The sequence below is a fragment of the Pleurodeles waltl genome, chromosome 9 (genome assembly GCF_031143425.1).
Source record: "Pleurodeles waltl isolate 20211129_DDA chromosome 9, aPleWal1.hap1.20221129, whole genome shotgun sequence".
NCBI classification, from domain to species: domain Eukaryota; kingdom Metazoa; phylum Chordata; class Amphibia; order Caudata; family Salamandridae; genus Pleurodeles; species Pleurodeles waltl.
This window is the reverse complement of record NC_090448.1, coordinates 19,394,963-19,410,755: the sequence shown is the minus strand read 5'-3', so window position 1 is coordinate 19,410,755 and position 15,793 is coordinate 19,394,963. Positions and strand designations below refer to the sequence as shown.

General features: G+C 43.1%; 1 protein-coding gene across 3 annotated transcripts in view; it reads right to left on the bottom strand.

Annotated features, from left to right (window-relative positions):
* OGG1 (8-oxoguanine DNA glycosylase) overlaps window positions 1-15,793 on the bottom strand; it is a 46,148-nt gene that overhangs the window by 14,752 nt on the left and 15,603 nt on the right. For all 3 annotated transcript variants that reach the window (XM_069206143.1, XM_069206144.1, XM_069206146.1), the window contains 2 exons: window positions 14,144-14,323; window positions 6,687-6,865 (listed from right to left, as the gene is read on the bottom strand). In XM_069206143.1, coding sequence (XP_069062244.1) covers window positions 6,687-6,865; window positions 14,144-14,323 — 359 coding nt within the window. The remainder of the gene's footprint in view (window positions 1-6,686; window positions 6,866-14,143; window positions 14,324-15,793) is intronic.

Genomic DNA, 15,793 nt, shown 5'->3' with positions numbered 1-15,793 from the left:
GAGTATTCAAGAGCATTTAAATAAATAAAGGACGCCAGCTCTGCCATGAAAGGAAAGACTGGCCTCAGTGAAAATGAACACTGCTGCACCTCTTTCATACAATGACAAAGGAGATGGGGCCATTTCAAATTTGCAGGCTGGATTCAGACCGGCAGTTAGTGCAGTAGACCAAGTTCTGAGGTTTATGGCAATTAGATGGAAGACTGTGGATATCGGTGGAGGGAACTTATATGTTGCATTCATCAATCTCCGCGCAGCCTTCAATCTGGTCCCAAGAGGTTGAGGGGCACGCTGAGTAAAAGGGGCGTTCCACCTGGTCTTCTGAATATGATTATCTGTGGTAATGAAGGCACATACGCCCGAATCAGATGCAGCAGCGACAATGTATTGTCAGACCCAGTTATAACTGAGATGGGTGTGTGGCAAGTCTGTGTTCTTGCCCCACCCTCTTTCTCTTATAAATCAATAACTGTATTGAGCGATTCGCCTCGTCTGGCTGGTCAGAAAATACCGGGCTGTTTTATGCGGATGATACTCTCATCCTAGCAAAATTGCCCAGGGGTCTACAGAACATAGTTGACAATTTCTGTTTGTTCTGCAAAGATTATGGTCTTGAGTTCACCGGAAAACGAAACCAATGATCTGTTGCCAAGGAAAGAAAAAGGCGAAAGTCAGTATAACGATAATTTCTGTTAATTTAGACAGAGTCACTGAGATATATTATTTGGGGGTTAGATTTATGGAATCTGGAAGATGGGATGCACACATCAGCAAAAGTTCACATTTAATATGTCATTGGGGGGGGGGGGGGGGGGGGGAGTCCTGGGCCAAAATTACTGAAAGTCCTCCATTAAATCCCATTTTGGGAATATATAGAGCCCAGGTCAGGGGAGCTGCCCTGTATGAAGTGGAACTGTGGGGTTTTAATAACCAGAATATCCCGTTAGTCAAAGAAAATAATTTCTTAGGAAACATCTCGGGGTTTGGGAAGGGCACACAGTTGGTACCTTTAAGACTAGATTTCGGGTTGCACACTATTTCCGATCATGCAGCCCTGAAGCACCCACTCTACAGGATTCGTCTTTGGAAGACGGTAGAACTGGAACCCTACAGGGAGGGCTTTAGAGATATAATAGAGTGCTCAATTTGCTTGGATAAGGTTATTTGGTTGCGAAAAATGAAATCAACAAGGGCTGAATTAGGTTTCCCCCAGTTCTGGGAAAATCCCAAAATGATTCCAGCCAATCACTTGTTAAGCAGAAATTTTGGGAGAAGGTCAATGTTCGAGCTGTTCAGATGAGTAAGACAGGCTGCCTGATAAATGAATTGCTGCTTGTTAAGCAGGAACCATTGGCCAAACCCTTCATGCATTTGACCATACCTGCTCACTCTCAATTCCTCCCGTTTAGATATGGTACTCTACCTGTGAACGCCTACACCATTTGATGGCTGCCGAAAGGTTTTGGCAATAGCAAATGTAAACAATGTCTGATAGGTGAAGAAACAATTGAACACTTTCTTGTCTTCTGCCCCAAATACATGGTTTCAAGGAGAAAGTGGATTGTCCCCCTATGCAACATCCTGTCCCTTTAAGATCATGCCATTGCCTACAGGATCTGCAAAAGCGACCCATCAACAGTGGTAGTATGTGCCTTTTCAAAATACTTGTCGGCTGGTTGGTCTATCCATAACAGAGCACTTAAGGCTCTTGGTAGAGATGGCCCAGAGTAAAAAGTCCGCTACTGTGCTATTTTGCACATTGCTATTGGTTAAGCCAGAAGCCTGAATGTTTCCTACCTAGGCTGCTGTAGTCCTAGATTCTTTTATCTATTTGATTGGAAATGTTATTGGATTCTAAATGAGATGATATGTAGTGTGTATTATGGGCCTAACTGCTGCAGATCCCTAGAGTTGCTTGGATTATGAATTACAGGTATTATTAACTGGGCATAATGATTGTTTTATATATTCTATTTACAATGTATATTTTGTACTATATTATTTATTTATTTTTAAAAATTAAATCATTTTGCTGATACTTTTTATGCCTGACAATGAGATTTTATATGTCAATAAATATCTTTCAAACAATGTCAATATTAATCACCAGAGAAGAGATCATACTCTTACAAAGAAAGATCAACACGAACACGTAAAGAAGAGATCACACTCTTACATAGAAACATCAACACGAACATGTAAAGAAGAGATCACATTCTTACAAAGAAAGATCAACATGAACACGTAAAGAAGAGATCACACTCTTACATAGAAAGATCAACACGAACACATAAAGAAGAAGAAGCAGCCTTAACATCACGACTCAAACCACCCTGTACCTTTACAATGCAGCCCGAAACACGAATGCATCTTTACCACGCATTATTTTACCATGCAACTGATTACAACGACTTGCCTTTGGGAAAGTGTTGTTGGACTGATGTTGGACTTTAAGTCCAACACTTTCTCTACTGTGGTGCAGACTGGAGTTGGAATAATAAATTAAACTATTGCAAAGTCCAGCGCGTTCCCCAAGGCAAGTCGCTGTAATGACTTGTGTGGTAAAAGAATGTGTTGTAGAGACGCATTCGTGGTTCGGGCCACGTTCTTAAGGCAGGCGTGGTAAATGCCTGCGTTGTTCCAACATACAACCCGTAGAGAAGAGATCACACTCTTACATAGACAGATCAACACAAACACGTAAACAAGAGATTACACTCTTACATAGAGAGATCAACATAAAACATAAAAAAGAGATCACACTCTTACGTTGAAAGATTAACACAAACACTTAAAAAAGAGATCACACTCTTAAAAAGAAAGATCAACACAAACACGTAAAGAAGAGATCACACTCTTAGACAGAAAGACCAGCATGAATACGTAAAGAAGAGATCACACTCTTAGACAGAAAGACCAGCATGAATACGTAAAGAAGAGATCACACTCTTACAAAGAAAGATCAACACAAACACGTAAAGAAGAGATCACACTCTTACAAATAAAGATCAACACAAGCACGTAAAGAAGAGACCACACTCTTACAAAGAAAGATCAACACAAACATGTAAAGAAGAGACCACACTCTTACAAAGAAAGATCAACACAAGCACGTAAAGAAGAGACCACACTCTTACAAAGAAAGATCAACACAAACATGTAAAGAAGAGACCATACTCTTACATAGAAAGATCAACACAAACACGTAAAGAAGAGATCACACTCTTACATAGATCAACATGAACACGTAAAGAAGAGATCACACTCTTACATAGAAAGATCAACACAAACAGGTAAAGAGGAGATCACACTCTTACAAAGAAAGATCAACACAAACACGTAAAGAAGAGATCATACTCTTACAAAGAAAGATCAATACAAACACATAAAGAAGAGCTCACACTCTTACATAGAAAGACCAACACAAACACGTAAAGAAGAGATCATACTCTTACATAGAAAGATCAACACAAACATGTAAAGAAGAGATCACACTCTTACATAGATCAACATGAACACGTAAAGAAGAGATCACACTCTTACATAGAAAGATCAACACAAACAGGTAAAGAGGAGATCACACTCTTACATAGAAAGACCAACACAAACACGCAAAGAAGAGATCACACTCTTACATAGGAAGATCAACACAAACATGTAAAGAAGAGACCACACTCTTACATAGATCAACACAAACATGTAAAGAAGAGATCACACTCTTACATAGAAAGATCAACACAAACAGGTAAAGAGGAGATCACACTCTTACAAAGAAAGATCATCACAAACACGTAAAGAAGAGATCATACTCTTACAAAGAAAGATCAACACAAACACATAAAGAAGAGATCACACTCTTACATAGAAAGACCAACACAAACACGCAAAGAAGAGATCACACTCTTACATAGAAAGATCCACACGAACACATAAAGAAGGAGAAACAGCCTTAACATCGCGACTTGAACCACACTGTACCTTTACAACGCGGCCCGAAACACAAATGCGTCTTTACAGCGCATTATTTTACCAAGGAAGCCATTACAACGACTTTCTTTAGGCAAAGCGTTGTTGGACTCATGTTGGACTTTAAGTCCAACACTTTCCCTACTGTGGCGCAGACTGGAGTTGGAATAGTAAATTAAATTATTGCAAAGTCCAGCGCACTCCCCAAGGCAAGTTGCTGTAATGAAACTACTTGTTAAAAAAAAAAGAAACAAAAAAAACAAAGAATTGGTCAACAACACATACTGACATCAGCCACAACAATTTTTGTATGTATATCGTGAAAAAAAATATCAGCAGAAGGTGTTCGAGTCCTCAAGTAATCACACATAGAGTGAAAAAAGTGCCTGAATGTCTATAATACAAATAACACAATGGTACAAATATATTTTCAGGTGCTGTCTGTTCCTTTGGCTGGAAAAAATCCTTTATAGTAATACAGCAGACAGAGTGATTAGCAGCTTCAGTCCAATTGCCAGAGGGGTGTCAACAGTGTTTCAACCCATCATAAATTAAGGGGTCTTCATCAGGACAAAACAGTAGAAAAGCAGAGCAACATTTTCATGTTCCTGTGTGTTGCATAAAGGTTAATGGAAAAACAGGCACTAGCCAATGAGTAATCTGAGATCACCTCAGTCTGAAAATTGACTAGCGATGTAGTCCCACGACAATGGCTGAAAAGCTAATCTGTTATAATCAAATGGGGAATCCGCAGTTGTATGAAAAATGTTTCCCCACAGGTGCCAGACATGAATCTTTCTGCATAACGGATTTGTATATTTGTTTGCAAGCACTCTGTAAATTAATTAGGAGCAGGAGAGGGGAGCTGAATGAAGTATTAGACTGTTTTGTCAGAGGGGGAGAGTGAAACTCCCTTGGTAAGAAGGTAGTGTCAGTGTGCAGCCTGGCTCAATGATACCGGGGATGAGTACAAGTGTGAATATTGGTTTGCAAGTGTTCTGTGAATTAGTTAAGAGAGCGAACGGGGAGCTGAATGAGGGATTAGACCGTTTAGCCAGGAAGTGAGAATGAAACTCCATTGGTAAGCAGAAATGCCGAATCAGCATGGCTCAATTTTACCAGAGAAGCCTTCTAATCATTAAGATTGCTATATTAATGTAAAGAATTTTTCCTTCTCAAGGAACAAATAGAAATTAAAATTAAGGCTCCCAATTTTTCATTTTTAGTGATTTTTGCAGATAAATACAGACAGAAAACAATGTCTTTCCTGTCTGTTTTTATTTTTAAAAGTGGAAAAATACTGCTTCTTGTGTGAGACTCTCCATGCGGTCTTTCATGAACTCCAGGAAAAAGCTGAGCAGATAGACAACATGGAAAGATAAAAAACAGGTGAGATTTCCTTAAATACAGGCATATGTTAACATGTATTTTTAGTATAAAGCCAATATGTACCTGTGGGTGTAGTATTTTTGTTATATGTGGCTGTATAATTTGCTAAAACGCAACACGCATCCGCACATGAGTGCACGTCTAAAAGAAAAAGAAATGTGGAAATATCACATTTTCTTCTCAGAATGCAAAATAAATATGAATAAATACTAATAAGATGGGCAAAAAATAATTATGGATAAATACAGATGGAAATGTTAAAAATATAAATACCATAAAACTGGAATCCCTAATTAAAATATATTTGTACCACTGCCTTATTTATATTATACACACTCAGACAACTTTGACACTTTTGTTTCTCACTGTGTGATCATTTGAGCACCGGACACTTGTTATTGAGATTTCCTTTCATGTTATATATATAAAAACATTGTTATGAATAATGTCATTGTGTGTTGTTAACCATTTTTTTCTTTTTAAGAATGAGTAACACGTGAGTATCATCTACTATTCCACTAGAAACCATTTTCGTTATATGTTTTTTGCCTCTGATTTCAATCATTTTTATCAGGGCTACCTCTGTTGCTTATCCTTGTGCAATCTTAGCTTTGACAAAAAATGCAAACGACCCGGCTAATAAACTCAGAACGTTTAAAAACACTTGGTGACCGCTGACAGAACATTTTACAAAAATAGACAACCTCTCTAAAGACCAAAATTAACATTTCTAAAGACTGAAATCTTTAGCGGGGTTACCTTAATGAGGGGAAATGGATTAGGAATGAGGAGTTGAGATCTAGATTATAACCAGGATTAGATGTCTAAACGGTGTGGGGAGGATGAAATTCAGGGTCTTGTCCTTTAACTAGGTGGGCCCATGGTAGACTACATTTTACTACAGGCCTCAAAAGTGGCATGAGGCCTACAGTTGCCAAGTGCACAAAAAAACATACTTCTTTCTTTATGAACTATAAATTGATGGCAAACTGCTATAAGGAAGTTTTAAGCTAAAAGTGAAACTAAGGACAGTAGATGCCTGGGGTTGGCCATCTCTGCAGGCACTGGGGCTGTGGTCTAGCAAATCGAACTGGACTACTCCTTTAGGGTGGGGCAAGCCTGACTGCTCACGATTAGACTCCTTCTGCAATGAAGCGGACAAGCAAAAAATGGTGGAATTGAGTGTTACCAAGAGAACTTTTCTGTGGTTAGAAAGCACTAGTGAGCATTTTGATTCCTCACTTTTTGTTTACTCTCTCGAAAAAACATGAGAAAAACTTTCCATGTACTGAGTGCCATCAAACATAATATAGACTTAGAAAGATGCTTACCTTGGCCCCAACACCTGGCAGCGAACAAAGAGCGGACTTTGCCTCTTCATATGGAATAGAGCGAAGACTTGGCAGCCAGTCAGGGCCATGTTCCTTTAGGATTGTTTGAGCACTCTGGCTGATGAACTTTGCTCTGTACCCAAAGCCCAGGTCTCGTAGTCTCGCCTCAGCATCATCCGCTGGAACACACAGACAATACGATGGCATTGGTAACCAGCCGCAGTTCTTAAAGCCATAGGACTACCGAAAGGACAAATTAAAATGCTAATCGACAATTAGACCTGACGTCAAACAAAACCATTCAGACCTTCTCGAATTCTATGTCGTTTCATCATCATAACCCTCAAAAACTGGAAATGTTCAGGTTAGAGAACAATCAATGAAATAATCGTCAGCATTCCTTATTATATCAAGCGGGAAGGGAAGTGGCAGTGTGTACATCCGGGAAGTGTGCATAACTGCAGCAGTGTTCCCTACTCTAGGAGCCCCGCAACCATATCTTTGAATACTTTTAGTCCTGAAAGGCTCTGAACCAGATTCACAGCGATTCTTTCCAATCGCTGCTTAAGTAGATTGAGGACAACAGCATGGAAGTAACCTCTACACATCATTTAAGATCTTGGGTAAGGTAAGACCTTGTTCTGCTGCAAATCTTGTGCATCCCTCATTCACAGATGGATGTTAAGGGATCGGTGCTCGGTGGCAGCACTTGTGCCCCCTGACTGCACTGTGCGCTACTTGACTGCAAGGCTAGAACCAGGTAGCTGTGCATACTCCAGAAGCCTTGAAGGGCCTCCAGCACTTCACCAAGTCAATATCTCTCTTGAAGCAGAGGAGCCACTTCCCTGCACCTTGCAGACACTAACTGCAATATCCGGGTCACTGTTCTTCTGGCCACCAGATCCACCAACACAGCAACCGCTCAGGTGGAGGTCACCATGCTCCAGGGGGACCGACGCATCTCCTCAGCAAGTGAGAAGACCCTAGGACCTACCGGAGCCGTCATGTACCAATACCTAGGGTACCGGACCCCTTGCAACAACCAACGCTTGTTTAAGTCCAGTACGAACTCCAATGCCGCAATCAGAGACCAGCTGTCAAGGGAAGTCAGCATCGCAGAGGCCAGCAACGAAAGTGGACCAGCTGCTCTGTTTCTGTCCCCTTCTTGAAGATCCAACCGAGAGCCGTGGGCACCTTGACGCAGGAGCACCCGATGACCAAACCCGCAGCACTCGAGCTCCACGGCCTGGGTCCACAACAACCAATGGTGTTCTCTTGCTCCCGGGTCCCCCACCGACCAAGCCTCCTGTTGGGAGCTCCCCCTCTGCAGCCTGTTCCCAAGTGCGTAAGGCACCCGACCCATCCAGCACCTCTGCACCCGGGTGACCCAGGGCAGGTAAAACTAAACTACTGGTGTTCCTTGTGACTTTGATCCACTAGCACCCTACGACATCAAGGAGACCCCCTGAGAATCGACTGCAAAGTCCTCGGTGCAGTAAAAGTACTTTATCCAAAACCAAAGGAAGTTATTTACAGAGTAAAAGCACATTTGAGTGAACTTGTTAATTACTTGCAAAAATTGATACACTGCAACAGTACTTACCTTCTTTGAAGTTCTTCTGGTATTGAAACATTGAATAAAAGAACTATATTTTTCTAAACATCAGTTTTGAGTTTCTTCTTGAGTGTGTCACATTTATTAACTCTGTGTTTTCAACAAATGCTTAGCACTTGCCTCTGATAAGCCTAAACTGCTCAGCCACACCAGCACAAAAGAGAGCATTTGGATTATTATTTTAAACCCTACAAACTAATAAGGGTTGCCTGGACTATATGCATATTGTCCCCTTACATACGGCACACTACGTAGATAGCCAGCTTCCAACAAGGGCTATAGACAGGACAAGGAGGAAGACACATATTCCTGATGCAGGTCAAAAGATGCATTATAAATTTGTGATGTAGAATGTTAACAGGCTCTTAGACAAGGTCAAGCGAAGGGCAGTTACGCTCTGAGCCAAAAGACATGCACTGGATGCCCTGCTGTTGTATCAAACACATGTTCTTGGCACCAAGAGTGGCTTCTTGGGGAGTGAAGGATATAACAGAGTGTACCATGGAGGGTTCACTAGAGGTTCCCCAGCTGTAGAAATCCTACTGTACCAATCCTTCCTCTTAGTGGTCTCCATGATCCACGAGCGTCGATTTAGGATGCTCACTTTGGAGAAACTTCAGTGGGCCATAACCGATGGCGCCTCGGTCAAGATCCCGGTTCACTTTGACCCAGAACTTTACAAAAAATACTCTCTGCTATTGGCACCACACTTACTAAACCTGTTTGAACACATAAGGTGATCCAGTTCTCTGCAGGAAGACCTGCAGGGCACAACGATAACAACCTTTCACAAACCTAACAGACATCCATATGAATATGCCTCACACTGGCCCATACCTTTACCTTTAATCCAAACTCGTAGGCAAAATTCTGGCCTTCTGGCTAGCTTCAGTAATGCGTGCAATGGTGTATGAAGACCAAAATGGCTTTATGCCAGGCAAGAACACAAGGCACCACCTGCGTCATGTCCAGGTATTCTGGCCAGGGCAGTCAACCTTCCTAGCTCCTCGCAGATAGACCCCATAGACTATGAGAAAGCTTTTGACACAGTACACCGGCCCTTCCTGATCTAAGTATTCCAGAAATGTAATACAGGTCCTTGAGTCTTCGCTTAGGTTTCGGCCCCTTATGATGACCCAAAAATAAAAATCAGAGCAACCAGGATATTTGTCTCTGCTGTTCACTACTGAACGTAGCAACCGTAGAGTTGCCACGTCTCTCCTCTTCTTGGCATGGAACTCCTGGTGGAACGGAGGGATGTGCAGATCGAAGAGTTTTACTGGCCAAATGGATCAGAAGACGGAGGGTCCCTATCCACTGACACCTTGCTCTTTTTCCAACAACCAGACAGCTCCCTGCAGCAGCTGAAACATGTACAAAGATGCCTTGGGTTGACTGTAAATTGGGGCAAATCGACTTACATTGTTAGAAATGGGGTTTCTGATTGGCTAATGTATGCACCTAAGCCAGGCAGAACCCACCCACTCTAGTCAGGGAGAGGCAATGTGTAAAGCGTTTGCACAACACATGTGATGCACTATCCCCACCACAAAGGAAACACAACACCAAGTTATATAAAAATAAACTGTATTGTACACAACATCATTAGACCTAACACGTCAGTAATACCCTGCTACCCAAGCAGTTGTCACAACGTTACACAATACTATTACTCTGCAGAAATCAGCAGTAGTCACATATAACACACAGTTTACTCATAAAAGGAACATCAGGAACATACAGGCAAGTCATAGGAAGCATAACATCATACATGCACGAATCATGATAGAATCCAAACATGCCCCCATGAACATGTACCACCAAAAAGTACCTGTTTTGTACAGGGAAGACACCTCCCGTGCAACGAGATCAATGTGGGGTCCCCCGGCGCTCATCTGTGCAAAACAGGGGTCGTTTGGTGATTTGGGCAGAGGGGGGTGGCACGCACCCCCTCCTCTTATATTGGGGCCCGTGATCTCTGGGCCCCTCCCCCCGGAGCACAACAGGCCTTCCCGGGGAGCAGAACCACCCGGCAACAAGGGGTCGTGTGGTGCGGGGAGCCTCCAATGAGGCTTCCTCCAATCCACGAGCAACAACTGTAGGGGCCCAGTGGGACAGGAAGCCTCGGATGAGGCTTCCTTCCCCGCCTGTCCTGGGGAGCAGAAATGAGGGTCCGTGGGGTAGCCTCAGATGAGGCCTCCTCACAGCCCTTCTCCACAGAAGGCTGACTCGCCCGCACCAGAACTGGTGCGCGAATCAGATGCAGCCCGCCCGCATCGCAGCTGTGAACAGGCCAAAGGCGAGGCCTGTTGGTGCCCCTGAGGCGCTCCTCGGAGCGTGCTTCACCCCAGAGGCACGCTAGGAACACGCTTGCTCCTTACCTCACTCTGTGGTGGGACGCCCTCGGAATTAAAAATGCCCCGGTTGCTGCAGTGCTTCTCACGGCGGCAAATCGCAACACAAATACAGCCAAAAGTGCTTCCAAGGTGCTTTGAGATAAGTAAACAGAGTGCTCTCCGGGCGCCATGTAATTAAGGTGAAGCCTTTCCTCCTGCACTTTAACAGATGATGGCAGGTGTCAGGGGCCACAGCACCCTGCCCCTGGGGGACACAACAAGATGGAGCACAGGGCGGCATGGCCCAGCAGTAGGCCAGCACAAGATGGACGCAGGCAGTTGGCAGTTCCTCCTAGTGACCCAGTAGGTCACAGGTCAGCACAGCAGCAGCAGTCCAAGGTGGTTCCTGGTGACTCCCTCCAGCAGCATTCTGTATCCAGTTACAAGTATGTTTCAATGTCCAAAGTGTTCCCCAATTGTGGGGAAAACTCCCCTGTACTTATAATCAGTTTTGCAGTGGGTTAACAAAGAAGGGAAGAGGAGGTTCCAACCAGTTACAACTGGTTCTGCGAGTGCCCCCTCTCTCCTCCAGCACAGGCTCCAAACATCATTTGGGGGTAAACAAGCCCTTTTATGTGAGGCCAGGGCACAACCTTTACAGATGCATGTGTGCCCCGCCTCCCCCTTCTCTCGGTCCAGGAAGACCATTCGAAATGCAGCCTCCACCTTCCCTCTTTACAAGCTGTCTGAAAAGTATGCACAAAGCCCAACTGTTACTCTGCCACCCCCTACACATAAGGCAGGGCATTTCCAATGCAAGCCTATGAGAAGGCAGCACTCACAGCAGTGAGAAACCAAATAGGCTGTTTGTCACTACCAGGACAGGCCACGCAATCAGGCACATGTCCTGCCTTACACATACACAGCACCCTGCCCATAAGGCTAGCTAGGGCCTACCTTAGGGGTGACTTACATGTAGTAAAAAGGGAGTTCTGGGCCTAGCAAGTAAATTTAGATGCCAGGTCCCTGTGGCAGTAAACTGCGCACGCAGGCCCTGCATTAGCAGGCCTGAGAAAGGTTTGAAAGGCTCCTTCAGTGGGTGGCGCAAGCAGCACTGCAGGCCCACTAGTAGCATTTAATTTAAAGGCCCTGGGTAAAGGGATACCACTGTACAAGGGACTTACAGGTAAATCAAATGTGCCACTTAGGTATAAGCCAATCATACCACCTTTAGAAGGGAAAGCATCTGAACTTTAGCACTGATCAGCAGTGGTAAAGTGCTCAGAGTCCTAAAGCCAACAGCAAGAGGTCTGAAAAAATAAGAGGAAGGAGGCAAAAAGTCTGGGGATGAACCCACAAAAAGGGCCAGGTCCAACATACATGGTATGTAGCCGCATCGGCCTGCCCATACTCACCTTCAAATAGCTGAAGATCACTTTCAGCACCTAAGCATGATTAGAACATTGGAACATTGGTAGCTCCATTGAAAACAATGGAGTGCTGCGGGCTTTTACTGGCCGGTAAAAGCCTGCAGCGCCAACATTCCAATGTTCGCTTTGTTCACAGCAACAGCTGTGAACAAAGCCTCACGGAGCCCGAGGGGATATTAATCCCCTCGGGCTCCGTGAGCAATTTGTTTTATTTAATAGAACATTCTGCCCTGAGTGGCAGAATGTTCTAATAGCCTTAGAACCCGCCGTAGCGGGCTCTACCGGCTATTAAAGGCCCTTTCCCTTGTTAAATGCCCTCGCCTTCGGCTCGGGCATTTAACGCGGGAGCGGGCCTTTAATAGCCGGTAGAGCCCGCTACGGCGGGTTCTAAGGCTATATTAGAACATTCTGCCCTCTAGTGGCAGAATGTTTTAATAGCCTTATAGCCCTTCGTAGCTGGGCTCTAACGGCAATTAAAGGCCCGCTCCCTTATTACAGGCCCTCGCCTCCGGCTCGGGCCTTCAACGCTGGAGCGGGCCTTTAAAGGCCGGTATAGCCTTTAAAGACTATATTAAATAGCTTAATAAACTCACAAATCAAATCCTTATATGGTATAGGATGAGGCTGGTGACAGTTACACAACTATTAGAATTTCGGCCATGGGCTCATATCAGAATTTTAGACTTGGGGTATATGTGGGAGAACGACCACATGAAATCTTTGAGCACTGGTGAGAGACTTCGAGTTGCACAGGTCCAAGTTCTTCAGTTACCTGCATCTCCCCCACGCTCTCGGTGCATACAAGGAGGAGTCAGAGGCAGTCCCAGAGTATAACCCACTTTAACGCAAGCTGATAGTCGAACCCCTGGGCTCCGGATTACATAGATCATCGCTCCTCAATTAACCGGACCTGTTGGTTGGTACAGGAGAGTTCTTGTGACGAGACCTGGGGGAACTAGACAGTGACGAATGGCAAGAGACTAAGACAGCAGTTTTTTGACTTGCTATGCCCTCTAACCTTAGGTTAATCCAGTTCAACTGCTTAAGGCCTACTCTATGGGTACGGAAGATGGGTAGAGCTAGTCCTGCTTGCACACGATGTAGCCCCCTTACAGGTGCATTTCATCATGTAATAAGGGAATGTTCACATATCCACCTGTACTGGTTGCAGATTCATAAATCCCCCGTCAAGATAATGCTCATACAGAGCACACTGGACCCTAAAGTGGCGCTCTCAGGCAAAATGGAGGGTTGATCAACCTCGAGGAGGACCAGAGAACGCTGGTAGGACTTGGCTTCTTTATAGCCCAAAAACATACGTGCCACTGGAGGAAAAAATCGCCCACACCAACTAACTGGCATGCTGTCTGCAACCTATTGTAACTAGCACCTATTGGTCATACATGTCTTAAGCCCGTCTTCTAGTTACCAGTCATTGATGAACTGTTGTATTGTGCTGAAAATAATTAACATCAATAAAATAAATAAGAGGGTTTATATAAAAAAAAAATGGGCGTTGAAGGCTGTATAAACTTTAAATTCCATCAGAACTGTTTTGCAAAGCTGACAAACGTTACAACTTTTAAAAAACTTTTTTTACATAAAGGTCCTGCTAAAAAATACTTTTCTGGCTGTTCCACATGCAAAAGCTAATTTCTGTTAGATTGTTCACCACTATTGTGTTTAATCTTCACTTCAAGAATTTGCCTAATTAAAAAAAATATATAATATGTCAAGTCAACTAAGCAGTTTGCTTAGGGGCAGCATTAAAGGGGCAAAATAGATAACTGTGGGGGATTATGTGCTTTACTTTACACATTTATTGCTTTTGATTACTGAAATCCAAGTATCACTAACCAATCCTAGAACAGGGGTGCATCAGGCAGAGTACATCACTTTAGAAAATGATCCAGGGAAGCATCAGGTCTATGAAGGTACCATTAACCAATCCTAGAATGAGCGACATCTATCAGAGTACACCTCCTTATAAAATGAACCAATGACATATCAAGCCACTGAAAGACATAATGCTTTCAGAACAAAATCACAGGAGTAGCTGAGGAAAGCACCACTAACCAGCTAACGCCTTAAGAGAGGGAAAGGTGAAGTACTCGATCGAGTCCAGCTCGCAAAGTCTTTCGCCAAATGCCCGGCACAGTCGCTCGATCATGCCTGTGATGCGGGAGATGTGGTTGTTGGATGTACAGATGAAGGAGAACAGACACTCTGTGGGGTCCTGACGCAGAATCCGCACTCCTGTACATAGAAGCAAAACATATCTTACTATTAGAATACTTACACTTGTCTTTTCAAGAGTTCACTTCATTGATACAGGAATAAGTCTATTAGAGAATTACTGACCTTACATAAAAAGTAAATGTTTACCCAGTGTTACATACAAGGCCTCTTTGTGGGGCTCAACAAATGCCCATGTGATGCAAATCAGTCAACAGTGCACTTTATTATTTTTTGTAATTTTGATAGGGACTTGAGGAAACAAATATTACGACCAATGTTTTTACAGGAGAGACTTATTTATTATAAAGATGCTTTTAATTTGATCCGAAATCTCAGTAAGGTGGCTCTACAGCTCATACAGTATCTGCTTGCATCTCGCAAGCTATCCACAGAAGAAAACAGCTTCCACATCTCGATGTTTTAACATATGAGGTTGAATAACGAGGATACTAGATTTTTAAACAATCTAATTTTACTGATTACTTACTATTCTAGGTTTGAGGATTTTAGTTTTGTATTGTCACAATAGGATCCTTTCGATCTATAGGTGATAACAAGTTAAATAATCTTAATTTTATTTGATTTTATGCAATAATGATTTTTCTTTTGCTGACCATTGGATCATTATTTTCTAGATTTGTGTTTGTTCATCTAAACTGTGAATGTTCTGTGATTAATATGTTTGAATTGTATTCTTATTCTAACTCTGTGAATGTTTTTGGTGATTTATTGCATGAATTTTATTTGAGTGTCGCTTTTATGGATATTTTTATCTGATTGAAGATCGGTTTGATATGGAAACCTTTCCAACAGAAAGACCCCCTAAGCCATCACGGTTCAACGACTAGTAGCGGCTACGCACAAACTATGTGTTGTGAGTTTGTTGAGGTGCTCAGCTCACCAATGCACCTGCTGGGATGACCAAACGGTGATGGAGAGGTGGGAATCCGTAGACAGAGGTCATCGAAGGTGGACAGGGGGTGAGGCTGGAAGGATGTGGTAGTAGCAGAGTGAATGGAAGAACACAAAGGCAAGCCAAGTTATTCAAAGCGTGGGTGGAGAGGGGGAGCAAAGAGGGGAGGGTTTGTTACACTTGTGCAAAAAACACCAGAAATGAAGATAACTTAAATGGATTCCTGACAACAATGTTGTTTGTTAAAAATGTTAAAAACAAAGTTTGTGGAGATTTCAGCAGATGAAACTAAAACACAAAGATTGCCAAGACAGACCTAAAATCTAAAATCTAGACCTAAAATCTGTGCGTTTCCCCTTAGGACCTGCATTTTAAATATCTGAAATAGACCAAAGCAGCAGACACAGCTGCACTGTTAGGCCATAAGGCTCTTCTGTAACACTGCATAAGAATGATTCTAGCCCTCTTGACCAAACATTGTGCATTTCAATTTGTAGTGCTGATTGGTGACTCAAGTCATAAGCACATCAGCAGTAGATACCTTAGATCACCACACATCCATATATTCCGTTACT